The sequence below is a fragment of the Protopterus annectens genome, chromosome 2.part2 (genome assembly GCF_019279795.1).
Source record: "Protopterus annectens isolate FY-2018-M chromosome 2.part2, PAN1.0, whole genome shotgun sequence".
NCBI classification, from domain to species: Eukaryota; Metazoa; Chordata; order Ceratodontiformes; family Protopteridae; genus Protopterus; species Protopterus annectens.
In genome coordinates this window covers 26875003-26901510 of record NC_056730.1, presented here as the reverse complement: position 1 = coordinate 26901510, position 26508 = coordinate 26875003, and the positions used below count along the sequence as shown (strand labels likewise).

Below are 26508 nucleotides of genomic sequence, written 5' to 3'. Positions count from 1 at the left end.
AGAAAGGAATGTAAGATGTAGACATGTCCTACGAGGACTGCCTCAAAGCCTTATCCTTGAACTTGGTGTCCTACAGACTGCTGAGAGGTGATCTATGCCTGGGCTTCAAAGCATTCTCTGATCCAGTCATTATGGAACTGCTACACATCTGCATAACAAATGGTATTAGAAACATGTGATCTAGGGACCGAAACCTCAGCTGCAACATATATAAGGCATGTTGGAGGGACAGTTATGTGTCACATCTGCATAACAAGTGGTATAAGAAACGTGATCTAGGGACCTAAACCTCAGCTGCAACATACATAAGCCATGTTGGAGGGACAGATGTGTGTCACAGGTACTATCCCTTCTTTGGAACAGGCTTCCCATCCATGTGAAGCAGAATTCTGCCCTGCACTTGTTCTACACAACTTAGATAAGTGGATGGGGAATTGTAAAGTTATCTTTGGTCTGCCACTTATGTCCCACATAGAAAGAGGAAGCTTGTAAGTGCTTGATCACCTATATGCAAGCTATATCACAGTAAAATTAAAGTAATCAAAACCTGTTAACTGATACCCAAGCTGTACCCCAATAAAATGAAAGTAATCAAAACCTGTCAACTGATACCCAAGCTGTACCCCAATAAAATGAAAGTTATCAAAACCTGTCAACTGATACCCAAGCTATACCCCAATAAAATGAAAGGTATCAAAACCTGTCAACTGATACCCAAGCTGTACCCCAATAAAATGAAAGGTATCAAAACCTGTCAAATTTATTTGAGAAGCATGGCTAGGCTTATAAAAAAACCTTTAGCATTGTTAGGTTCACAGATAATTACTAGGTTATGAACCTATATCTGGCCTTTCCTAAGAACTAAGTATCCTTGGTTCTGACAACCCACCTTTACTTCCAGAGGTGATTTCCAGATATATTCTTATTAAGACAATTCATTCTGCCTGCTTTCTTTCCTAGGACAGAAACCAGAACAGAGATAGCCCTTCATGTCTTGGAAGTGCATTTTTATATACAGACCATCTATTTTGCTCTGAGATGGGAAGGACTCTCATTTACAAATAAATCCTTTCAAAGTGGATTGCCAAGTACATTATCTTTTGCTATCAGTTGAGAAGACATATGTTGGAACATCTTGCATTTAAGGGCCCTCTACTGTAGAAGTGTGGCCATTTCTAGTGGCCATTTGAAGAATGTTTCCATTACATGCATTTGTGCAATGGCTACTTGGTTGTTAATGCATACTTTCACCAAGCATTGTTATGACCGACTCCAATGAGCTGGGCCTCCTTCGGAACATCTATACTTCAAGACTTAATTCTGTATTTTGGTTTTTGGATTTCTTTCAGCTCCTTCTGCCTTGGTGGGTTTACTGCTTAAAATCACACATAATCATTGATTAATTGAGGAAGGTCCTGATTGGTTTAAGGTATCCGATACTGAGTTGGTTGATCTGTTAGAAGACTACCCTGATCAGTTGCAAATCTCACTTTCCCCCTATATTTGGGTTGGGCCTTCCGTTTAGCATTGTGGTTTGGATCTAACTGTAAATTAGGCAGATACACATACTTGTGAATTTCATATTAAATGTATATGTCAAATCTTCATTGTTTATTCAGTTCTTGATTAGCAGAAAATGTTCCGTTTCTAGTGGCTGGGGTGAACTGGTGAGTTCACAGGCTAGTGATACTTTTGTAGTCTGTCTGCAATATTGCAGAATAGGCTATCACTTGGTACATACACTTTCAAGTCTGTGAAAGCTTCAGAGGAAAATTGCCAAATTATGAATGGTGGTTTGAACAAAACCAGTTACTGAACCACCTAGGCAGGTTTTGTCATAGATGAATTGATACTTAAAAGAATGCATGTTACTTTAGTGTGCTATAGAAATCCTGTACTTCGGGAACAGTTACAATTCCCTAAGGATGATGCAATGTCTTACTTAAAGGGTATCATGTTGGTTTCTGAAGGCATGTAGTTTGTAACTATATTGTTGATCCATTTCCTATAAAAGCTTCTTTGTTAAGGTTATTTTTTTGTTATGTTAGGGAAAAAGTTAAGGTCATATAGCCACCTCTTTTATACAGGGACAAAATGCATGTAGATGACCCAGGTGCAGAAGGGATGGCTAGGGTGAGAGTCTGCTGGCTGTATCTGTGTTTCTTTGGAAAGTTGAAGTTATCAGACAGAGAATACATCTTGATCCTCAAAATAAATTAAACCAGGAGCTGAGGATCTCAACCCAGGATATTGTTGTAGTCGCTGTGTACCTTTACTCAGAAGAAGCATGGCACCTATTAAAATACTTAAAAATAAAAAAAAAAAAAAAAAAAAAAAAGTCTGACACTGTAGTACCCACAGTCAGTTTTGATTCTTAGATCTAGTCCTTGTGACTGATAACCCCCTTTCCAGAAGTGCGTCTGAAAAACCTAATAACTATGGAAAAGTACCTGTATACAGGGCATTAGCAGTTAGGCAGGGAATGAATTGGTCGCTATATGAATTCTAAGATTTTTTTTAAATAGTTTTGCTTTTTTTTCAATTGAAATAGTACAATTATTAAACGTATAACAGATTAAGAAATATAAGTTAAAAAATAAGGGATAAAGTAAAATTTGGAAAGCAGGTTTATTCTTCTGCCATTTTAACTTTCAAACAGTTATCTGTCAGGCTCATATGTTAAACTTTTCAGAATAAAACTATAACCTTTTCCCTCTTTAGAGGTGAAGAATTTTTTGAATAAATAGATTTTTTCTGCTTCTCATGTAGTCTAGCAATATTCAAATTCTTATGATTCTGCTGTTACTGCATGTAGAATGTCTGTTATCTGACTTATTATGAAAAAACTTTGCTTTGTTTTATTCTCAAAACGTACCAGAAGATATTAAAACTGAGATTATAAATTATTCCCTCGACAAAGATGTTCTGTTTGGCCCTTCTTCTACTGAAGGACTTAAGAGGTTTGACTGAACAAGGAAAATAATCCAAGGCGTGACTTAATGTTTTCAACCCTCCTTTTCTAAGTTTAATAAAAGCTTTCTCTGTAAATCAGTAACTTTTCAAGAAACCATTTAAGCAGCAAGGTGCTATGAAATAGGATTTTATAAAGCAGCAGCAAAGAGGCTCAAAAAGGAACGGAAGGCCTCCCGGAAACATGGACAGTCAAAAAAAAAAAATCAGAATGACTACTTCCCTCTCGAGGTTACCCCCACCCACCTTGGAATCACACCTTTTCGTTTAGATCCGCGTCCTCTCCAGTGGCATAAGATTGTTTCGGGTGCAAATGAGCTCTGAAAGTAATCCATCATGGTACAGATGGCAATGTGGGTCTCTTCCCCCTTTACAGGGGATTCTTCCTCATCCTGTAAAAAAGACACCCCCTGATTCCCTCAGGTTTGGAGCAAATGTTATCTCAGGCGGTCAAAGAGCTAGTGCCCAAAGATAAAAGGGGCAAAGCTTTTTATTCAAGGATCTGTCTTGCTGCCAAAGAAAGAAGGAACATGGAGACCAGACTTACATCTGTTCTTTCTTAATCTGTGTCATGGTTCCAAAGTTCAAAATGTAATCCCTTTAAAACTGTTACCTTTCATTCCTTTACTCAGTTTCATGGTAATGTTAGGCTTAAAAGATGCTTACCATTACATTTCTATTGTCAAAGATGACAGGCTTTTCTTAAGAATTTCTGTATCTGGCTTAAAATATCAGTTCTGTCTTACCATTTGATCTGTTTACTACATCAAGGGTATTTACAGTGTCTGTATCCAGTAATTGCTTATTGCACACTTTAAGGCATTCACATCTTTTCATGCTTGGATGATTTTCTTACTTGCATACTCTTTTTCCAGTTGTCAGGATTCCCTGACTTGTGCGAAGGAACACCTGCTCATTCTGGGGTTTTAGGTGAACTCAAAGAAGCCATCTCTTATTCCTTCACACTGAATATTTTTTTTGGGATGTCTTCTGAATACTTCCCTAGGAACAGCTTTTCTTCCACTGGACAAGATAGAACTATACTGAGAAAATGCCCTGAGTTTTCTCAAGTAATCCTTGCTAATTACCAATGGATTCCACAGATTTCTGTGTTTCTTGGTCTATATGATTCTAACCCTTGTCCAGACTTCAGTTGAGAAAAAAAGTCACTGATACCTCGGATCAATCGCCAGTACATCCACATAGTTGTTAAGTGACGGGTTCACAAAATGCAGGCTTTTCTGGCATCAACACCCTTTAACCTTTCAGACCCCTGTGCTGGTGTTTGTGACAAGTGAGATATTGTGGTGGATAGACCAGTTTCCTGTCACCCCGGGTCTCCCCTTCTCACATTTGCCTCACCTTCAATCAGTTATAACAAATGCTTCAGATTTTGCTTGAGAGGATGTATCCAAAGGGGTGAAAGGGCAAAGTCAGTGTAACAAGTAGAACGGACAAGAGCACATCATTTTCAAAATGAGATGCTAGTAATAATGAACTCTTTGACAACTTTAAATAATCTCTGGTCCCCAGGACCTCTTCACCACAGTGACATGGTATATAAACAAACAAGGGGCTACCAGATCTTACGATCTTTGAACACTTTCCATCATGGCCTGGAAGGTATCAACTCAGATCATTGTGACTCCTTAGCTCACATAAATTCTCTCAGATATTGTAGCAGACAAGCTGAGCAGGATCAGGACAGACTCTTATGAATGGACATTACACCCAGTGCGGATCTTCCAGAAACTGACCAGCTGTGAGGAACACCTGAAATAGACCTGTTTGCTTGTTTTAAAACAGAAGGTTAAAGAAATCCTGCTCCAGAATTCCATGGAAACAGGCATAGAAGACTGATCATTTCTCACCCCATGGATAGGAATGTCATGTATGCTTTTCTTTCCTTTCCACCTCTTCCAGAGTGTTTTTCCTAAAGACCCAGAAGGACTCTCCAAAGATGTGGTGGTGAGCCTTTTTTACTGACTCTCCCTTCTTATAAAATTGTTCAAGGTCAATTACCATGAGCTTCCCCATGGACTTGATTTACTCATACAAGACAGGGGTTGTTTGATACACCCCAACATGAAAACACTTCAGCTGACTACCCGGATGATGGTTTTGATACCCTCTGGGCACATTTTATTCCTGAGAACATGGAGTAGGTACTAAAGGATGTTAAAAACCTGCTACTAGAAAATCATCTATATGCAAGTGGAAGAGATTTTCTAGTTGATTTTATGCTAAGAACAATCACCTATTTGAGGCCCAGCAGCATGATTTTACATATCCATCCACATAGAAAACATATGTCTGTTCTTTGGGATCTTAAATGTGGACTTAACACCAAAATTTGAACCGGCTCCTCCATCTGATTTGAGATTTATGACTTGGGAAGACTATGTTTCTCATTACTTTGACTTTTGCAAGAAGTATACCTGAAGCTGTTATGGTGGTTGACCTGCTTCATTTTCCATAAGGACAGGGATTCATTGAGAACAAATTCTTCTTTTAGTTTTAGTTCTCAGAGTTTACCTTGATCACATCTGTTAATCTCCCTGTATTCTTTCCAAACGTTAAATTCAAAGGTAGAGGGAGAAGGAATCCTAGGTAGCTCAGCTACTACTTTGACATAACAAAATACATCAAGAAAGCTGATCAGCTATTTGTCTCCTGTAAAGTTAAGAAAAAGGGGCAGCCAATGTCAAAGCAGAATTTCTAGATGGTTGTCTCATGCTGTTTCTAGCTGTTATTCTGACCATAACACGTTACTTCCGGGCAGGATTAGGGCCCACTCTACAAGGGATTTGGCTTCTTCTGTGGCTTTTTGGAAAGGGTGTACTACAGACGTATTCTAGATGCAACAGTCTGGTCCTCTACATATATTCACAAAGTATTACAAACTGGATTCCTTTCCCAGGTCCAGAATAAAATCTGCTAGGACCAGACATTTTAATAATTCATAGTAGTACTGTCTTTTTTGATGCATACAGTATATCTCTAGCAACATAATATTGGTAATTTTCTGTATATTTACTTTCATACTACACTGTTACTCTTTAATTGTATATATTTTTCAATTACTATATTTACTGAGAGACTGTGGTGCTGCGGTAGCATTGTCGCCTCACAGTAAGACGCTGTCTGGTTCAATTTTCAGCTAGAGCGTCTTCTGCGTGGAGACATGCGTGAATGGGTGTACCTTCGTTGAAGGTTGTGCATCACTGCTGGTAACTTGGCACGTAAAAATCAACTACCAATCATTAGCGGATCGGAGTTCCGCTATGGCGACCCCTAATCGGGAAAAGCCGAAAGACACAACAACTGAGAGACTGCTGAAAAGGAGATTTTTTCCCAGTCAAACTATACCTGTTAACAGATGAAAATGAATGACTAAATAAATAAATAAATAAAAGCCAGTTGAAATATACATGTATACAGATTTGTACAAAGATGTGCAATGTCTGTTCGTCATGTAATAGCAGAGTGTATGATAATTGCTGACTTGCATATTCATTGAATGAGACCATTGAGCTTGGGATATTACCTTGTTCTTTGAATTGCAGTGAGCTTAAAGTTTGGGCTAAGGGATCTGTTCCACTACCCCTCAAAGAAAAAAAAAATAAATAACTAGAACATTGATCAAAAGCCATTTTGAAACTTCTCTGTTTGTTGGGCTTTTGGAAAAGTAGTTTTTGCGTAACTGGACGGGAACTGAGGCAGAACTATGAGAACAGACTCTCCATAGTGTTGTATAGGAAGATTGCCTTGTGTAAGGAGGCCTTTTCATTGTAATGTACCGTTCAATGTAAGTGCATTTTGAAATGTCTCACTTTATCCCAGTATCCAAAATATTATAATTAATCATGTCCTGCACAATATATTATATTCTAAGAGAATATATTGTATTACCTCATATACAATGCTATCTTTATGTTTTTATCTTTGCAATCTAAAATATCTACATTTAGTTCACAGATTCATAGGTAAGTACTAGACCAGCTAACCTTGCGGGCCATTTTAAGCCTAGCCAATTTTTTCTTTTGTGCTCAAATTAACCTATCCATTCAGCTAGACTCTGGCCATGGTCGATAATTATATATTACCCAGAATGAGAATAAGTGGGATCATATCATAGATAATTTGAGGGGACCCATGCATGGGATGAAGCATTTAGGAGCAGTCTCTGTCCATTAGTAGTACAGAGGGCAGTACTGGGTTAGTTTTTTTGTTTTACATCCATAGGTCCAAGGTGTGCTTGCATGTGGACATGAATGTGCTTTGTTTTATGTGGTTAGGAAGTCAGTTCCAGGACAGCGGTATACTCTGTGAGAGATATAAGTCTCTTCAAACCTTTCTGCTGGTGTGAAGAGGTTTAGATCCGTAGACTGAGTATTTTTGATGCCAATTTACTTGTTGATGTGAACTAAATCCATCTGTATTGTGTCGGAGGATGCTTTTTCTGGCAGACACAAGTCACCTCATAGCAGTCTTTAGGATACTGAGTATAGTGACAGGGCTTTTAGTTGAAGGACATGCTGTTTAGGCTTTGTATCCTTTTAGTAAGTTATCTCTGTGGGCTTTCCAGTTGTTGAAGGTGTCTGGGCAGATATTTAGTTCTACATTACATGTACATACATAAATACCATACATGCATAATTCTGTATTCCTTCTACAGTAATGTAATTTAAACTGTACATTGTACTTACTGTAACTCTTTATGCAGTATATTTAAAATATGCATATTTACTGTGTATATTTCATCCACTGTATTATTTGTTATTTTGTGATTGCTATGTTTATTAACATTTAATTGTAGTGTGTTTTGCTCTTTGGCCCAGGTTGTAGTTAAAAATTTAGATCAATAGACCTATCCCACTCAGTTAACATTTTAACAAATATAACAAAGTAGTCTCATCTTTAATTTTAGTAAATATTTTGGGAAAGTTATCTGTTTAGATTCTGTTCTTGTATGTTCCAGCATTACTAGAAGTTCTGAGTTTTCTGCTTTTAATATAAAACATTTATTGTTTGTAATTTTTTTTATTTCTTACAATTTCAAGACCTTTGCATCAAGAAAATAATTAGTTTGGCATACTCTTTATACTCAACGGAACATTTTGTAACATGTCTTCTGAGTTTGCAGAGGCTATGGATATCTGCAATCAAGTAAATGTCTTATAATACTAATACCCATGCAGAATATTTAGATAAATACTCACTGGCCTGAAAGCAACCTTTTTATTTCTTTCATTTGTTAATGTTTGCTGTGCGACAATAAATTTTTTAAATATTTACCTAAGAAACAATCAGAAACCGAATGCACATGTTGTTTGCGTGTGTGTGTGTGTCTGTGTGTGTGCGCATGTGTGTGTTGCGGGGGGGTAGTGAGAGCTCAGTTTTTAAAGTTTCTGCCTCACACCTCCATATTCTTTTGTTAATCCTTGACTTCTGGTTACTTTCTTGTATTCTGCATGTCAAATGCTTACCTCAGTTTTCTTCAGTTACTGCAATTTCCTTGCTGTGTTCCCAAGACCTGCTGGCTGATTAACTGTTCTCAGATGTCCATTTACGCTTGACAGACATGACTGTGGTTTAAATGTGTCCTTACGGGATCATTTTACCCCTTTGGTTTACAAATGATTAAATTAAATTTGATTGTTTTCAAAAGTGGTGTATGTATGGGGGCATCAGTTTGGGGTTGGCTATTACAAAATGGAGATTTTTGGTTACATTTATGTGTTCTAAAGCCCGTCCCTGAAACCCCCACCTTTCAGATCACAGTAAACTGGAAGTTGATTTCTTGGAAAATCTACAGTCTGCATTTTTGTGAAAGTTTCTCAATAAGATGACTCAATAACACTGTATGGAAATGCAGTGGGGTTGAAAAAGGTTGCTACTATAAATCGGTGCCCTAAAAGTTATCAGGTATGTGGGACTGTAAATAAAACAGTGTAATAAACTTCTCTGGGTGGAAGAATTTCAGTTCATATATATATATCTAGTTAATCACTGTGTATTAATAAGATCAGATAATGGTAGTAGAAGTAGCAAACTTAAACTCGTCCTAAGTCAAAAAATAATAAAAAATATAATTTGAAATATTATACAGAATTACTAGGTATTCAGAAGTAATCCAAACAGGGCAGACAATCTGTTTCCAGTCAAAAATCCTTTATTAAGCATAGGGACAAGCGATCCAAGTAAAACAAAAATAACTGAATAATAGTTTCATCACAAACTTTTTAACAATATATATATATATATATATATATATATATATATATATATATATTTTTTTTTATCAGGTATGGGAGTGGTTTGTTGTGCTGTAAAACACAGTGTATACATAATACATGTTAACAAATTCACACATCCCTTCCCCCATCAGTGTGACATTCGAGTCGGTCCTGTCCTGCTTAGTAGCTGTCATAATAACATAACCCTTATGCACTTTAAATAAAATTAATAATGATGCGGTACCTCTTATTAACCAGATTATAAAGTCTGTGATTTTATCCAAGACATACCTGATAAAAGGTATGTATGTATTTAGAAAGGTTGTGATAAAACTGTTATTCTCTTTTTTGTTTTACTTGGATTGCTTGTCTGTGTGCTTAATAAAGGATTTTCGACTGGAAACAGACTGTCTAACCTGCTTGGATTACTTGAATACTTAGTAATTCTGTATAATATTTCAAATTGTATTTTTTATTTTTTTTGACTTAGGACAAGTTTGTTTGCTACTTCTACTACCATTATCTGATCTAATTAATATACACTGATTAACTATATATATATATATATATATATATATATATATATATATAGGTTCATAGGTAGGTACTAGGCTATTTACCCAAAGGCATTTATAAGCCTAGCCGGAATGTGTTGGCTTCCGCCACCTCGTTAGATTACTTCCTTGTGCCTCTGTCCAGCACAGCCACTGAAGTGATCCCTGGGGTAAACTTTCTGTTTCCCATCCACTCGTCAAGGTTTCTCTTGGAGAGTGTTAGTGAGGAGCTCTGACTAATGTACATTGGAATCTTGTTCCGGAACATGGGAAGTCTCTGGGACAGGAATCTATCCCTCCAGCGCATTCTATTTATTGTTGTTGTGAGGTTTAGATCCCTAGAGCATGTGGCTCGAGGGGATATGGTTTTCTTTAGGTGGAGCATGTCCATCAATTCTGGTTTGGACATGGCCTTGTATGTCAGGCAGAGATCATCTCTGAGTAGGTGATATGCAACCGACTACAGCTGGAGTTTCTTCAGTCTAGCTGCATAGGGCATCTGTTTGAGGCCAGTGATCCTCTTGGTGAGGTACTTCTGTGGTCTTTCCAGCTGTTGCAGGTGTCTTGTAAGGTACATCCCAAATGAGGCGTTGTACTCTATGATGGGTCTGATGAGTGATGCGTAGAGGGGCACAATGACCTCTTTTGAGCTGGATGAAAACCCTTTTGTGATTAGGTGGGCCGCATAGAAGGATTTTCTAACCACTTTGGCAACATGATTATCAAAGGAGAGACTACTATCTACTTTGATCCCTTGATCCCTTATTTCGTCTTCCGTATTTAGGGGGCTACCACCTATGTGGTAGTTTGTAGGTACTTTGTTTCTTCCAAAGGGGCTAACTATGCACTTTTTGGCATTTAGCTTGAGGCCATGGTTTTGACACCAGGTATCTGTCTCAGTGAGACCCTTTTGGAGGATGTCTGTGTCAGCCGGAGAGTCAATTATAGCCCCTAGTTTGCAGTAATCTGCAAACTTGGTCAGCCATAGTCCTCCTGTGCTTGTCTGTACCTCTGAGAAGTATATGCCGAAAAGGAGGGGTCCTAGGACTGAGCCCTGGGGAATGCCACCTGTAACCAGTTTAGAGTCAGACGTAGCTCCCGCAACTCTTACGATGTGGGTTGTGTCTGTGAACCAGATGGCAACCCATCTCATGATGTAGGGGTTTATGTTCAGGCTGGTGAGCTTGTCTATTATACCAGAATGGGGAATGGTGTCAAAGGCCTTTGCGAGGTCGAGGTAGGCTGTGTGGACCACCTTTTCCTCATCTATAGCCTTGGTAACTGTTGCAAAGAAGTCCACCAGGTGTAAGAGGCATGATCTACCATTAACAAAGCCGGACTGGGTAGGGTCCAGTGTTTGAAAGTTCCCAGTGTCTCTGTTAATGAGATCCATGATGATGAGCGCCATAGCCTTGCAGACCAAGCTAGTCAGGGTTATAGGGCGATAGTTCCCGGGGTCTTTTGTGGCTCCACCTTTGTGGAGCAGAATAACCATTGCTGTGTGCCACTCTATGGGCACGTAGCCTGTGGAGAAGCTGAGTTTGAACAGTGTGTTTAGGTGAGGGGTTAGTTCATCTTTGAGCTCGTGTAGGACACAGCCTGGGACACCATCCAGTCCCATTGATGCTGTGTTTTTGGCTTTGGAGAGGGCTGTTTTAACCTGAGTGTCTGTGATTTCAGGGGTACTACATTCTTCTGGTATGGTTATGGGCCCTTGTGGGGGTGAGAGGGAGGTGAAGTTTGCACTGAGCCTGTCTGCCAGGATGTTGGCGATACCGGTTGGTTCAGTGTATTTTGTGCCATTCTGAACGAACTCCGGGCAGATCTGGAAATTGCCACTTAGATTCTTGACATAGCTAAAGAATGCCTTATGGTTATCTTTGGAGTCCTTGGCAATTTTTCTTTCAAAGCTAGCCTTGGATGATTTTATGAGGGATCATAGTTTCATGCTGATATTGATCAGGGATATCTTCCTTCTTGGGATTTTACTCTTTTCTGTACTAGTTTCCTCCTTCTATTGTATAGCTTGTTTGTGGCAGGGGTCCACCAGACTGGTTTCCTTTTCTTGGAGGAGTGAGTCTTGGTTTTGCTTGGGATAGCATGATCCATGCATTCTTGTAGGTGCCCGTAGAATGCATTAGTAAAGGATTTTACAGCTTGGGCAGCGTTATCCTTTAGCTTGGGGGATTTGAAACTTTCCACCTCCATCTTAAGTAACGTAAAATTTGCTTTTGAAAAGTTTTTCACGGTGGTTTCTTTGACCAGGGGGTGGGGCTGGAATGTGGATATCCAGAGTGATTAGTTTATGGTCAGATCTAACCAGCGAGGGGTTGACCTCTAGTGTGGAACACCAGACGCCCATGTTGGTGATGACCAGGTCCAATATGTTGTCACCTCTGGTGGGGGTGTTGACCAGGTGATCCAGGGCGTTTGAGTTTATAAATTCTAGGAAATGTTTAGCAAGAGAGTTAGTACTTGAGTAGTTCTCCCAGTTAATGTTTGGGTAATTGAAATCACCCAATATCAGGTTGTTTGGTAGGACCTTTATGTTTCCAGAAATCTGGAATGGGGGTCCTGGGACATTGTGGGTGATATGTAGCAAGCTACAATTTGAATTGCAGTTCTGCCCATTGTTAGTTGCACCTGGATGATCTCTGAAGCATCATGCTGTGCAAGTAAACTGGAGGTGTGGCTATCCTTGCTGAATATGGATACGCCCCTGCCTTTTGTATTTCGGTCTGGGTTTTGTGGCCAAAATGTATGGTATGAGTTGTAGCCTAGTAGTGCTGGGGTGCTCTGGAGCATTAAACCAGGATGTCCTTCAAGGATGCATCTGCAGTTCTTACAAATGGGTTGTCCTGTCGTCAGGCAGCCCTTCGGTCGGCCGGATTCCAAAGTCTGGGTCTGGCCTCGGCTGGTGTCGCACTTCACCCGACGTCATAGCTGCAGTTATTCGGGTATAAAGGCATCAGCCGACGCCATTTTCCTCAGTCTTTCTTGCCGCGTGGCCCCCGAAGCAGAAGCTGTTCGCAAGTGCCGGTCGGTCAGAACCAGAGATTACTACTACCGAATACTATGGCAGGGCCAGGATTTTTCAGACTCTAGGAAAAGGCTTAGAACCTTTTTGCATTTGCCACAGCATAGGCCTTTAGCCATTCCTCCAGTACTTACTGTTGTGGATGATGCTTTTAATGATGCTTATACTGCTCCTGATTCTCTTCCTCCGGCCCCTGCTAAGCCCGATAGGTACTACAGGGTTCCGGACTCACATTATCATTTGTATAAGGCCCCTTTTGCAGATCCCGAAACTATCTCCCAGGGACCCAAGGCTGTAGCAGCTACCTCTACCAAAAACCCCCTCCCCTCTGAAAGGGAATCTAGGGCCTTAGAGAGATGGGGTAAAAAAGTTTACACTTCTGCTACTCTTTCAGCTAGGGCCTTGAACTGTCAATTCCACATGATCCAGTATCAAGAATTTATGTTAGACCAGTTAACTAAAAAGCTGTCCTCGGATGAACCATTAGACAAAAAATCTGTTCAAGAAATGGTACATAACATTCAGCAGGTCAGTAACCATTCCTTAAAATGCGGCTATGATGCACTGGAGGCTTCCTTTAGATCAGCCATGACTGGCACAGTGATCAGAAGACATGCATGGTTAAAAGAGCAGGCCTTACCAGATCATGTTAAATCAAAACTACTGGATGCTCCCATGGACAAGATCAATTTGTTTGGCTCTCCCGCACAACAGGTGCTGAAGAAGATGGAAGAGAAGGCAAAATCTGTCCAGACAGTCAAAGATTTCTTACAGGTCCAACCTCCAAGGTTTAGCAGGAATTGGCCCTCCAAGAATTGGTCCTTTCCAGACACCTCCAAAGCTCAGAGAGGCAGGAATAGGCTCAAGAGGCAGGGGTCAATCCAGAGGTGCCTACAGGGACGTCAGTGGCAGGCTAACAACCAGCGAGGTACAGCCACAGATACAGCCACCACCACGACTACAGGACAATCACAGTGACTTGGCTCTAGCACCGCCTACCAGGGAACAACTAGAAGCACCCTTAGGCAGAAAGCTAGCCTTATTTTCAGTAAACTGGCATTACATCACAGGAGACAAGTGGATTTTGCAGACAATAGACCAAGGTTACAGGTTTCACTTCCATACTCTACCAAGGAAGAGAGGAATGCCAAACCTATCTCCAAATCAAAAGGCAGAAGCTCTAAAGCAAATAACTCACTTACTAAGGATGAGAGCTGTAGAAAAGGTACCATCTATGGAGCAAGGACAAGGATTTTACTCCAGGCTCTTCCTGGTACCAAGAAAAGAAAACCAATGGAGACCTATTCTCGACCTGTCCGCTTTAAACACATACCTCATTGTCCCAAAATTCAAAATGCTGACCCTACAGCAGCTTCTTCCCATGTTGGGCAAGGAGTCTTGGCTGGTAACTCTAGATCTCAAGGAGGCATACCTGCATGTCCCCATATGACCAAATTGCAGAAGATACCTCAGATTTCTTGCAGGATCAGAGCATTATCAATTCTCAGCATTGCCCTTTGGCTTATCTACTGCGCCCAGAGTGTTCACGAAATGCCTGGCATCAGTAATTGCTCATTGCAGGCTTCAGGGAATTCAAGTCTACCCTTACCTGGACGACTGCCTGTTACAAGCGGACAACAAAAACAAACTAGCAGAAGACTTAAAAAGGGTCACTTATCTACTGCAAGCCCTGGGATACACAGTCAATATAAAAAAGTCAAGGCTGATACCATCCAGGATAACCTTTTTGGGTGCAGAGCTGGACACATCACAACAAATGGCATTTCTAACAGTAGAAAAACAGGAGCAACTCCCTCTCTACTTCTTGGCATTAACAAAACAGAACCAGCTAACAGCAAGAAAAGTCCTGCAAGCCTTGGGTTTCATGGCATCCTGCATAATTTTGGTTCCACATGCCAGACTGCATATGAGAAAGTTACAGTGGCATCTAAGGAATTTATGGTGTCAGCACAAGCACAGCCTAGAAACCCAAATTCCAATAATCCCATGCCTGAAGCAAGAATTCAAATGGTGGGCTCATGCCTGTCAATCAAACAAAGGACTGCCCTTCCACAGCACTCAACCAAGCCAGACCATCACAACGGACGCCTCAGACCTCGGTTGGGGGGCGCACATGCTGGACAAGTGCATACAAGGCTTATGGACTCAAGACCAGCTGCACCTACACATAAATCAAAAGGAAATGCTGGCAGTAAAACTGGCAATTCAGACATTCAGACCATTTCTTCGACAAGGTCAACTGTTGATAAGGACAGACAACACCACAGTTATGTGGTACATCAACAAACAGGGAGGCACACATTCGTACCCTCTATGCCGGATGGCAATGGAGCTCTGGAATGTGGCCCTGAGCCTCAACATTCAGTTACAAGCAATTTTTGTGCCAGGAAAAGAAAACATACTAGAAGACATACTAAGCAGAACTACCACGGATGCCCACGAATGGATGCTGCATCCGGACATATTCAAAACCATTACAAGAAAATGGGGACTACCAGAAATAGACTTATTTGCATCCCCACGCAATCACCAACTGAAGAGATTCTGCACAAGGATGTACCACCCACTTGCTTGGAAAGTGGACTCCCTATCTTTCAGTTGGAAAAACCTGACAGCATATGCATTCCCACCACTTCCTTTGATGCACAAGGTGCTATTGAAGATCAAAGAAGACCGTCCAAGGATCATCCTGATAGCTCCAGACTGGCCAAGGCAACATTGGTACCCATTACTGAGGAGCATGTCTCAGGAACAAATTTGGCCTCTACCACTGGTTCCCTTACTGTTAACACAGAACAACTACAACACCCTGCATCCAAACCTGAAAACACTGCAGCTGACTGCCTGGAACATTGCATAAGACCAAATAACCCAAATTTATCCCAAAGGGTTAAAGACATTATCTTGGAGGCTCGCAGACCCTCAACAAGAAAAAATTATTCAGCAAAATGGAAAAGATATCACATTTGGAGTACTGCAAAAGGAGAAAATGTGTCACTGGTAAACATAGCCAACATCCTGGAATACTTGGCAGAGCTCTTCCACAACGGCCTGTCCTATTCTTCCATTAAGATTCATGCATCAGCTATTTCAGCAGAATACAACTTGGATCCTCCAGTCTTCTCACATCCTCTGCTCAGGCAGTTTCTGAGAGGAATTAAAAATGTAAAACCACCTAGGAAGCCACCATTGCCAGCATGGGACTTGAACTTTGTGCTAGAAAAGTTGACACTCCCCCCTTTCGAACCAGCAGCAACAGCAGAATTACAATACTTATCATGGAAAACTGCTTTCCTGCTTGCAATCACTTCAGCAAGAAGGGTATCTGAGCTACAGGCATTAATGGCAGTTCACCCCTTCCTGATCTTCCATCAAGATAGAGTGTCCATGAGAACAAATCCTACTTTTATGCCAAAGGTGGTCTCCAGGGTATCTTTAAACCAAGCTATCCACCTACCTACATTCTTCCCCAACCCACAGAACAGGGGAGAAAGACTGTTGCATACCTTGGATGTACATAGACAATTACGTTACTACCTGGACAGGACCAAGGGCAATAGAAAAACTGACCCGCTACTGGTAGCATATGCAACAGGAATGGAAGGAAAAGCAATTTCAAAACAGACAATCTCTAAGTGGATAGGAAATTGCATTAGATTTTGTTACGCCTACCATGGGAAGAAAACTCCAGAAAACATCAGGCCTCACTCTACAAGGGCTACAGCCACTACCACAGCTTTTCTATGAGGAGTGGCTACCAAAGACATTTTAGAGGCTGCTACTTGGAGCTCCGTGCATACATTTGCCAAGCATTATAATTTACCTTTATACTCCAGATCCCGAGCAGGTTTTGCCACTGCTGTTTTGCAAGGGATCTTAACTACACCATAATCTTATTTCTCCTCCTCCCCAGTTTGGCTATGGTATTCTACCCATTTGTAAGGACTGCAGATGCATCCTTGAAGGACATAGTACAGTTTTGTACCTACCATAAATGTAGATGTCCGATAGGCATGCATCTGCAGTCAGGATTACCCACCCTCCTTCCCCTCTGTGGTACTCCTAGGGTATTTGCCCATCTTGTAGCTAGCTGGTGGAATCTATTATGGTGTATTTGTTTGTATATATGTACATACATGCTTATTTTTGTTTGCTCTCTACTATTTGGAACCATTTGCTTTTATCCAAATTTAGCCTTCCTAGAGGGCACCTGGCATCTGGGGCAAGAAACACTGAGGAAAATGGCGTCGGCTGATGCCTTTATACCCGAATAACTGCAGCTATGACGTCGGGTGAAGTGCGACACCAGCCGAGGCCAGACCCAGACTTTGGAATCCGGCCGACTGAAGGGCTGCCTGATGACAGGACAACCCATTTGTAAGGACTGCAGATGCATGCCTATCTGACATCTACATTTATGGTAGGTACAAAACTGTACTTTTCTGTTACTGCACATAAATCAGTTTTCTCCATACTGAGGAGTGCTTCGAGTACGTGCATTTTGAGGTTTAGACTTCTGGCATTGAGTAGCATTACCCTCAGTTTTTTTGTTACTTGTGCTATTTATGGCGGTGGGTTTCTCTTTTGAGCCTTGCCTAAAAAAGGCACTTTGGGGTGGCAAAAGCCTTGGCCAGTATTCGAAACCCTAAAGGTGACGGGTGCAAGCCGTCTCTAGCGAAGCAGCATGGCTTGTTGAGCATGTCATCCCAGGCTGACAGACACTGGATCCCCTTTGAATGACACCAGAAGCTTAGCCAGTTGTTGCAACTGATAATTTTTACTTTATACCATGGTATCATTCTTGCTGAGGGCAGGATGCAACTCAGGGTCAGAGTCATACTGGCCTGGGCTATGTGATCAGAGAGCTCTTCCTTGTCTCTTTTCATGTAGTCCAGGGAGGTACAGCTCAGGTCATTCACACCAACATGGACAATGACAGAGCCATATCTGTACTTGTTCTGGAGTGACCTGAGAGCTTGTGTTAATGTGGTGAATTCTGGCACCCGACAGGCAGCTAACAGTAGCCTTCTCCTTTATCAGCCTAGTGAGTGGGACATCAGTGTGCCTGACTGTAGAGTCACCTATTACTAGTGTATTGGGTATGTTATTTTGCCTTAAGGGCTGTGATTGCATGGCACACTGGTTTTGTGAGGTATGTGTTTCATGGTTTGTGTTGGGAGGGTGGAGGTTGCTTGGATGTCTGCTTTGGAGGTCTCTGTTGCTTTTGCAGATTTTTATTTAGAGCCTCCGAGTATGTTTTCGTGCATTTATGTGTGTTTTTTGCCGGTGCTGGTTTCATAGGTCTGTGTGAGACTGGTGGTACTAATTGGCTGATAAGGTCGAATAGAGAGCATTGTCCTTCTCTACAGTATAGGGGGGTCTAGAGTGAAGGTTTATTAGTGCTTGCTATGAGTTTTGAGCAAGTGCCGAGCTGAGAAGTAAATGCTTTTCAGAGCTTAAGTTGAAAGTTTGTCTAGTTCCAAGGGAAAAATTGAAGAGTAGACTTTGTGGAGCCGGGAATAGTTATACCCTAGCTAACCGGCACTGCCCAGTGCACAAAATCGCGCTAATGCGGGTTTTATAGCAGGGAAATGAAAGAAATACAAATTAGCCCAAAATGGCCAATAAACTACTAATTTCTGGGCTGAAACCACTCCTTCAGGGACAGTTAGGCTGCTCAAAGCTCCCCTCTCTCACAGGTGAACAGAGAAACTTCCTTTATCCAAGTAAGGTATGAGCAAACACAGAAACGTGCAACACAGCCCAGAATTCAGCACTAACCTGAAAAGTGGACTATACTAACTTAGAAAGGTGGGTAAACAAGTATTTTTTTTTTCAGAAAATAAGGCAGATGCAGTAAAAAAAACCACTTTAAATGCACAGAAATGGCTATTACACTTGAGTGTGTAGCCTACAACAGTTAAACAGGTAATTTAAACACAAAAATGACTTTGTTAAAGTGCAGGCAGTAAAATAAGTACAATATGTAGCTGAAACAAGCTTTTTAAATCACAGAAACTCTAACAAATCAGCGTTTTAGGCAGAATTAGCTAAAGGCAGTAAGAAAATGCAGAAAAATGATACTTAATTACCCCAAAGTCTCTCTTTTGTCTCTCTGCTGCTGTAGAACTCTGAAGGGCACCAGGCAGGAGCTTGCTGAGCTGTATACAAGCACAAAAACTTTGCAAATGCGGGTTTTATAGCAGGGAAATGAAAGAGATAGAAATTAGCCCAAAATGGCCAATAAACTACTAATTTCTGGGCTGAAACCACTCCTCCAGGGACAGATAGGCTGTTCAAAGCTCCCCTCTCTCACAGGTGAACAGAGAAACTTCCTTCTATCCAAGTAAGGTATGGGCATACACAGAAACTTGTAACACAGCCTGAATTCAGCACTAACCTGAAAACTGGACTATACTAGCTTAGAAAGGCAGGAAAATAAGTATATATATATTTTTTCAGAAAATAAACAGATACAATCAAAAAAACACTTTAAATGCACAGAAATGGCTGTTACACTTGAGTGTGTAGCCTGCAACAGTTAGACAGGTAATTTAAACACAAAAACAACTTTGTTAAAGTGCAGGCAGTAAAATAAGTACAATATGTAGCTGAAACAAGCTTTTTAAATCACAGAAACTCTAAAAAATTGGCGTTTTAGGCAGAATTAGCTAAAGGCAGCAAGAAAATGCAGAAAAATTTAACTTAATCACTCCAAGGTCTCTCTTTTGTCTCTCTGCTGCTGTAGAACTCTGCAGGGCACCAGGCAGGAGCTTGCTGAGCTGTATACAATTGAAAATCTTCCACACAGAAAGGTCTCTTACACTTTTTTGTTTTTGGACCCACTATACTTGTTTAGTGCGTTGTTTGAGACTTTGGGGATACCACAGAGATTATTTGTTTTTTAGAACTGTACATAAAGTGCATACGTGAATGTTAGTGCGTTCATAAAGTGCATACATGAATGTTAGTGCATTCAGTTCTTATACCATAAAGATATTCTGATTAAAAACAGAAGAAGTCTTTATTCATAATCAGGCCTTATGTTAAAATGGCTGAAAATACATGCATTCACTTTTTATGTAACACATTTAGGTATTGTCTGGCCTTTATAACCCTGGAGATGGGCACATTGATCCATATTCACTTACTATGGCTCTGGCTGCTGGTGCAAGGAAGTATGGAGCAGAATTGTATTATCCAGCACCTGTGATTGGCCTGAAACCTGTACATGATGGAAAGTGGGATGTAGAAACCCCACATGGAACTATTCGGGCAGACAGAATTATTAACACTGCAGGTGAGCAAATTTTAATGGGTTTGTTATCCTAGAACGCTTGTATTAATTCCAGAAGAGATGAAGATGTGAAGGTTATGTGTGTATTTTTTTCAGCAGTAAGAGCTTTATCTAGTAGTTCACTATTTTACTAAAAGTGTCTTGGTGCCTTTTGAATCTTGTCAATATATATATATATATATATATATATATATATATATATATATATATATATATATATATGTATATGTATATGTGTGTGTGTGTGTATGATATGTATACTTTTTTTTAAAGTCCATTTTGTTGACCCTGAGCGAAATCATTTATGTAGTAGATCTGTAGGCAGCATGCAGTCTGTAAAATACAATGTATCCCTGCACATGTTACTGCACTGCTTTTTCATATTGCAATTATATAAATGTATTGGTGGTTAGTTGCAGTTTTGTTATCTACACATAGTTCCCCATATTTCTCTTCCTATTTCTTCTTATGTAGGCATGTAGGAATATAGCAATAACCCACGCCTGGGTGTGGGTAATGCTGGATTTACCCAAGGTTGGCGTGGTTTGGTCCCAAGGGCGAAGCCCGAGGGACCAAACAAAGCCAACTGTGGGTAAATCCAGCATTACCCACACCCAGAAGTGGGTTATTGCTATTATACAATGACATTATTTAAGAAAAGAAATAATTACTTTTCTTAAATAATGGTATTGTATAATGCCTCTTTACTGCCCTTCCGCAGCTGTCTGGTATTCTGCGGCAGTTCTGATGTACTGCGCATGCCTATGCAGTACATCAGAGCTGTGGGCAAAAGCAACGGAGAACGCAAGATCTCCGTTGCTTTTCTGATTAGCTATGTTAAATGGGTTTAACATAGCGAGACAGCTTTAAAATAAGCAACGGAGATCTCCGTTGCTTATTGTAAAGCTGTCTCGCTATGTTAAACCTATTTAACATAGCGAACTAAAAACGGAGATCTTGCGATCTCCGTTGCTTTTTTTTTAAAAAAACTGTCTCGCTATGTTAAATGGGTTTAAAATAGCGAGACAGCTTTAAAATAAGCAACGGATATCTCCGTTGCTTATTTTAAAGCTGTCTTGCTATGTTAAACCCATTTAATATAGCGAGACAGCTTTAAAAAAAAAAAGCAACGGAGATCGCAAGATCTGTGTCGCTATGTTAAAGGAGTTTAACATAGCGATACAGTTTAAAAAAAGCAACGGAGATCTCCGTTGCTTTTTAAACCTGTGTCGCTATGTTAAACTCTTTTAACATAGCGAGACAGTATTTTATACTAACGGAAAAGTCCGGCGACGGACCTTTTTCCGTTAGTATATTGAGGGATTTACAACGGGCACGCTGGTTGGGCTGGCCAATCAACGTGCACGTTTTAGGGGAGGAATTGTATAATATGTAATCTTCAGGTAGTAAAACAGTTCTCAGAATCGTTACTTTTTAGGTATTTAGGCATTGTACCTTTAGATGTTCCATTTATCGTCATGCTTGCAGGCAGTGTTTTCAGGGGAACATTTCTGCTGGCAATCTATTTCCATGGGTTTATTGCCTTCCTGAAGACATTATTTGAGTGTTGACTCTGTCATTACTGTTTTCAGATGTATTTCCATGCATCCCCCGTTCTTCTGGATCTCAGCAGCTCGTGCTTTTGTTATATTTGCCGTTATTTGTAATAATGCATGTGGAAATGAAAATGCTCTCTTTTTGTGGAACATTTTGCATATTCTTTTTGTTATTTCATTACAGCTGCCAGGACTATAAATTGTTTTTTTTTTTATTACAGACAGCTAATCAGAGAATGAGGTATGAATGGAAAATCAGTACATATTTAAAATGAGGACATGTTTTCTTTAAAAATAGCAGAGTACAAAATGGAATTATATGTATAAAACTGTTTTATATAAATAAATTAATAATTTAATAAACATTCATAGCTTTTCACCTATAACGGCATTCATAGGGCCATTTTAAGCTTGGCCTGTTTCCCTTCCAAAGATGAGAATCAAACCTATGTACCTTGTATTTATGAGGTGAATACCTTAACCATTATACAAGCCCCAATCTTAGAAATAAGTGTTGAGAATGTCGACATACTGCCCACTAGATGCAGTTTTTGCAGAATCAGGCACTGACCATTTCTTGGAATCGATCCCTATAACACTTTTGTCAGGAAACTTAGTCTTATACTGGGACTGATGGAGGTGTCCTTTAAATCTTTGCTCAGTGGCAGAAGTGATACTTGACACTTAAGCAGACTGAATTAGGGACTGCATTAAGGGTGGTGTTGGAGCTTGTTCAGAGAATCTTTGATAGGGTCTTTTTCACTTCCATGTTATCACTTTATGCTATGTGAAAGGGGCTTGTGTGGGGATTCTTCAGCAGTGTGCCTTTTAAAGGGACACTATAACTGTCTACATGATGACCCCTGTTTACTTGTTTATAAAGGGATATTGTAATTGTCTAGATGAAGACCCCTGTTTACTTGTTTATAAAGGGATCTTCTGTTTACCACACTTTTAAATAACGTAATGTTTTAACTGGGATTCTTAGTTGCACATCCCTATTATTGTTATACCCTGCGATGTGCAAAGGGCTTGTTCAGTAATTCTTCAGTGGTATGGCTTGTGTAGGGATACTGTGATTGGTCAGCTAAGAATGCCTATTCACTTCCCTGTTATCACTGTACACTACACTTTTTAAACTATGTGCAAGATATCTGTGATTACTATCTGGGACAGGTGCAAATAGAACTGCAGATGTATATTTACCTCTCCCAGTGCAAACGGTATACTTTACATGATGAATACCTGGCTGTGGTGCTAATGTACTGCAAAACTAATGTTTAGCAATTCTTGTACTAAAAATACTAAAATAAGTCCCCTTTTTAAAGCAAGCAATAATGCCTAACAGGTTGAGTGTTACTGTGTAAATAAAGTAAATACCCTTGGAAAGGCATTATTTACACAATAGCATGCACCCTGGAGGGCATTATTGTGTGTAGAGAATGGGCTATATGTTAAATAATTTTGTATATATATTTTTAATTACTATATTTATTTATTTATTTGCAGTTTGTTAAGCAGGAAAGTCTATTGGGCCGAAAATGAGCCCATTTCCAATGGAGGCCCAGGGAAAAATGCTCCATATATAAATATTACAAATCTAATATCAACAAAGTTAACAAGTGTAAAACAATTTTCAAAAACTACTAAAACATAGTAACATATAAAACAGAATAATAACATTTGAGCAAGATGTTGTAACAAAGCTTTAAATTAAATTAAAACACATGTATTTTGGAGTACATAAGTATAATTTGGAGTGCAGGCATATATGCACTCCTAGTTTCATGAGGTGAGAGGTAGGAATAATTAGAGGAGTGAAGAACAGTGAGAGGTGAATAGGTTGAGTTATGAGAAGGGAAAAAGGGGGGAGGGAGTGAAATTGAAATGAAGGGAGTCAGTAGGTTGAGTTTTGAGAAAGGAAAAAAAAAGGATAGGGGAGCAGAAATGAAATAGAGGGAGTTGGGTGGGGTGAGAGCAGCATTCCCAGTGAGAAGAGAGATGGGAATGGAGCATGGTCTTGAAGGCAGAGTGGTTTTGGGTGATTTGAATGTGGGGGGGTGAATTCCATAGACGAGCAAGGGAAAATACAGGAAAAATTGCCCTGGTGCGCATAAGGGTTTGTACACTTTGAGGAGGTTCTGGTTACTGGACCTGAGTAGTCTGTCAGGATGATGCAAGGTGAATATGGAGGAGAGGATAGGGCAGTTAGTGGGTTTGAAAGTGAGTTTGTGAGCAGTTAACAGCTGAATGTAAGAGAGACAGTGGTGGAGTCCCAGCCAGTTCAAGAAGTGGAGTGCATCACAGTGGTGGGAGGAGGATTTGATCTCAGTAGCAAACTTAGAGATTTTATTGTAGCAGGATGACAGTTTTGACTTTAAGGAAGATTGAAGGTTGTCGAGGAGAGGGGCTCCTTACAAGAGAGAGGGGATGAGGTAGGAAGTAGATAGTATATGTTTGGATGATGGCGTGAGATAACGACTGTGACAATACAGCATTCCGAGCTTTTGGTGTGCTTTCTTAATACTAGTTTGTATATGAATATCAGACTTTAAATGTTCATCAGTGATAACACCTAGAAGTTTTGTATGGGAGATGATTTCAATAGGAATCTTATTCTGACTGACTATGGAGAAGGAATTTTTATCGATAGCGGTATTTTTAGATGGGGTAAAGATCATGATTTTGTTTTTGGATGCATTGAGAGCAAAGTGATTATTCAGCATCCAAGACTCGGTACAAGAGAAGGCATCTTGTGTTAGTTGCATGAGTTTGGGGAGAGATTGACCATAGCAAATTATGGTGGAATCGTCTCTGTATTGGACAAGTTTGGTATTAGGAATGCCCTGATGAAAATTATTAATGAAGATGTTACAAAGTAAAGGGGACCTAATATTGAGCCTTGTGGAACTCCTGTTGAGTGTGAAGGAAGGAAGAGGTACTGTTGTTCCACTTGATGGCTTGTTGTCCATTAGAAAGGTAACTGTAAAACCAGTTAATGGGGGAGGGGGGTGAGAAGAGAGAGTTTGGACAAGAGAAGGTTGTGGGAAACAGTATTGAAGGCCTTTGGTAAGTCTAGGAGAAGGGTAGATACAATGTTGCCAGAATCTCGGGTGTGGTTGATGATGTCAAGGAAGGACAGAAGGGCAGTGGTAGTAGTATGTCCAGGTCTAAATCCATGTTGAGTAGGGGAAGGAAATTGATGGTCTAGGAGGTAGGGTAGAAGTTGCAAGTGTATGCATTTTTCAAGGACTTTTGAGGTAGAGGACAGGATGGCTATACGACAAAAGTTGTAAATGTCAGTATTGTTTCCTCCTTTGTGGAGGGGAATGATATGTGGTTTCTTCCTGAGGAGGTATACATGGGATTTTTGGATTGAATGTTGTTAAGTCTGGTAATGGGAAGAGCAATGCCATCAGCAGCTAGCTTGAGAAAGTTAGATAGAAGGTTGTCTGGGGCATGAGAGCATGGTTTTAGTTTTACAGTTTCACAGTTAATATTTATTTTTAAATATTTTTAATGCAAAATAGTTACTCTGCCTAATGTTTCAGACTTGATGTAGTATAGGTAACTGTTGTTGAAGGAATTATTTTATATCCAAAATGTTAGTTTAGTAAGTATTTAATGTTTGCACACACACACACATGTTTAGAAGGAGTGTACATATAAAACAAACATGATTAAACACAGGTAATAATGACAACCATTAAATGCTTCATACCTGCATACCCATCAGCTGTCCAGATTTTCACAGAATGTCCAGATTTTAGCTTTATTTTGTCTGTTTTTTCCCTCATAACATTTTTATTTTGCAAACAGGTCTTTGTTGGTTGAAGTCACTGAATAATGACTTACATTTGAGTTTCGGACTTCATTTCCTTCAGAAAATGCATGCTAAAACATATCCTGCTGTTGTAGCAACTTTCTAATTTTACCAAATGAATGATGCACAAAAATGGTTCCAAGAAAAATAAGTGTCACGTTCCAACTGGTTAAAAACTGGTTTAATATAATAGTACAAAAAATACAGGTTGAACGCTTTCATCTACTGCTTGTAGATTTCATCAGAGTTTCTCCGTTGCTTTTTTTAAAGCTGTCTCACTATGTTAAACTCCTTTAACATAGCGAGACACTTTCTAAAAAGCAACGGAGATCTTGCTTTCTCCGTTGCTTCCACCCACATCTCTGATGTACTGCATAAGCATACGCATGTGCAGTACATCATAACTGCCGCAGAATACCAGACAGCTGTGGAAGGGCAGCACGGAGGCATTATACAATGCCATTATTTAAGAAAAGTATTTTTTTCTTAAATAATGTCATTGTATAATAGCAATAACCCACTTCTGGGTGTGGGTAATGCTGGATTTACCCACAGTTGTCTTTGTTTGCCACTCAGCTTCGCCCTCGTGACCAAACCACACCAACCGTGGGTACATCCAGCATTACCCACACCCAGGCGTGGGTTATTGCTTAATTATACACCAGTGTGTATGTTATAGTTCATGAAATTTCAGACATAATCTATTTATTTGGATGGCAGATGGTCTTGTTTATTTTGAAATATGTATATCCTGTATTACGTTACCAGTCTTCCTTTATATACTAGTTATCTATACCATGTGTACTAAACATTAGGTCATGTGTTAGTCTCAGTATTAAAGTAGAGGTTTTTCTCTTGTGGACTCCACAGAAAAGAGACTTAAAAGATCAGTTGGACTGTGCCAGTCAACAAAGGGAAATAAATAAAACCAGGTGGTGACATTATTTGAAAACCACTAAAATACACAGTTTCAAAATATTACTCACCTCAAAATCAATACCCAGTCATTTC

The 26508-nt window shown here is 40.0% G+C and overlaps 1 protein-coding gene across 1 annotated transcript in view; it reads left to right on the top strand.

The window, feature by feature from the left end:
- The window catches only part of DMGDH (dimethylglycine dehydrogenase), a 1049975-nt gene that overhangs the window by 264052 nt on the left and 759415 nt on the right, over positions 1-26508 (top strand). The window contains exon 5 of the mRNA XM_044063708.1: positions 19917-20121. Within this exon, the coding sequence (XP_043919643.1) occupies positions 19917-20121 (205 nt within the window). The remainder of the gene's footprint in view (positions 1-19916; positions 20122-26508) is intronic.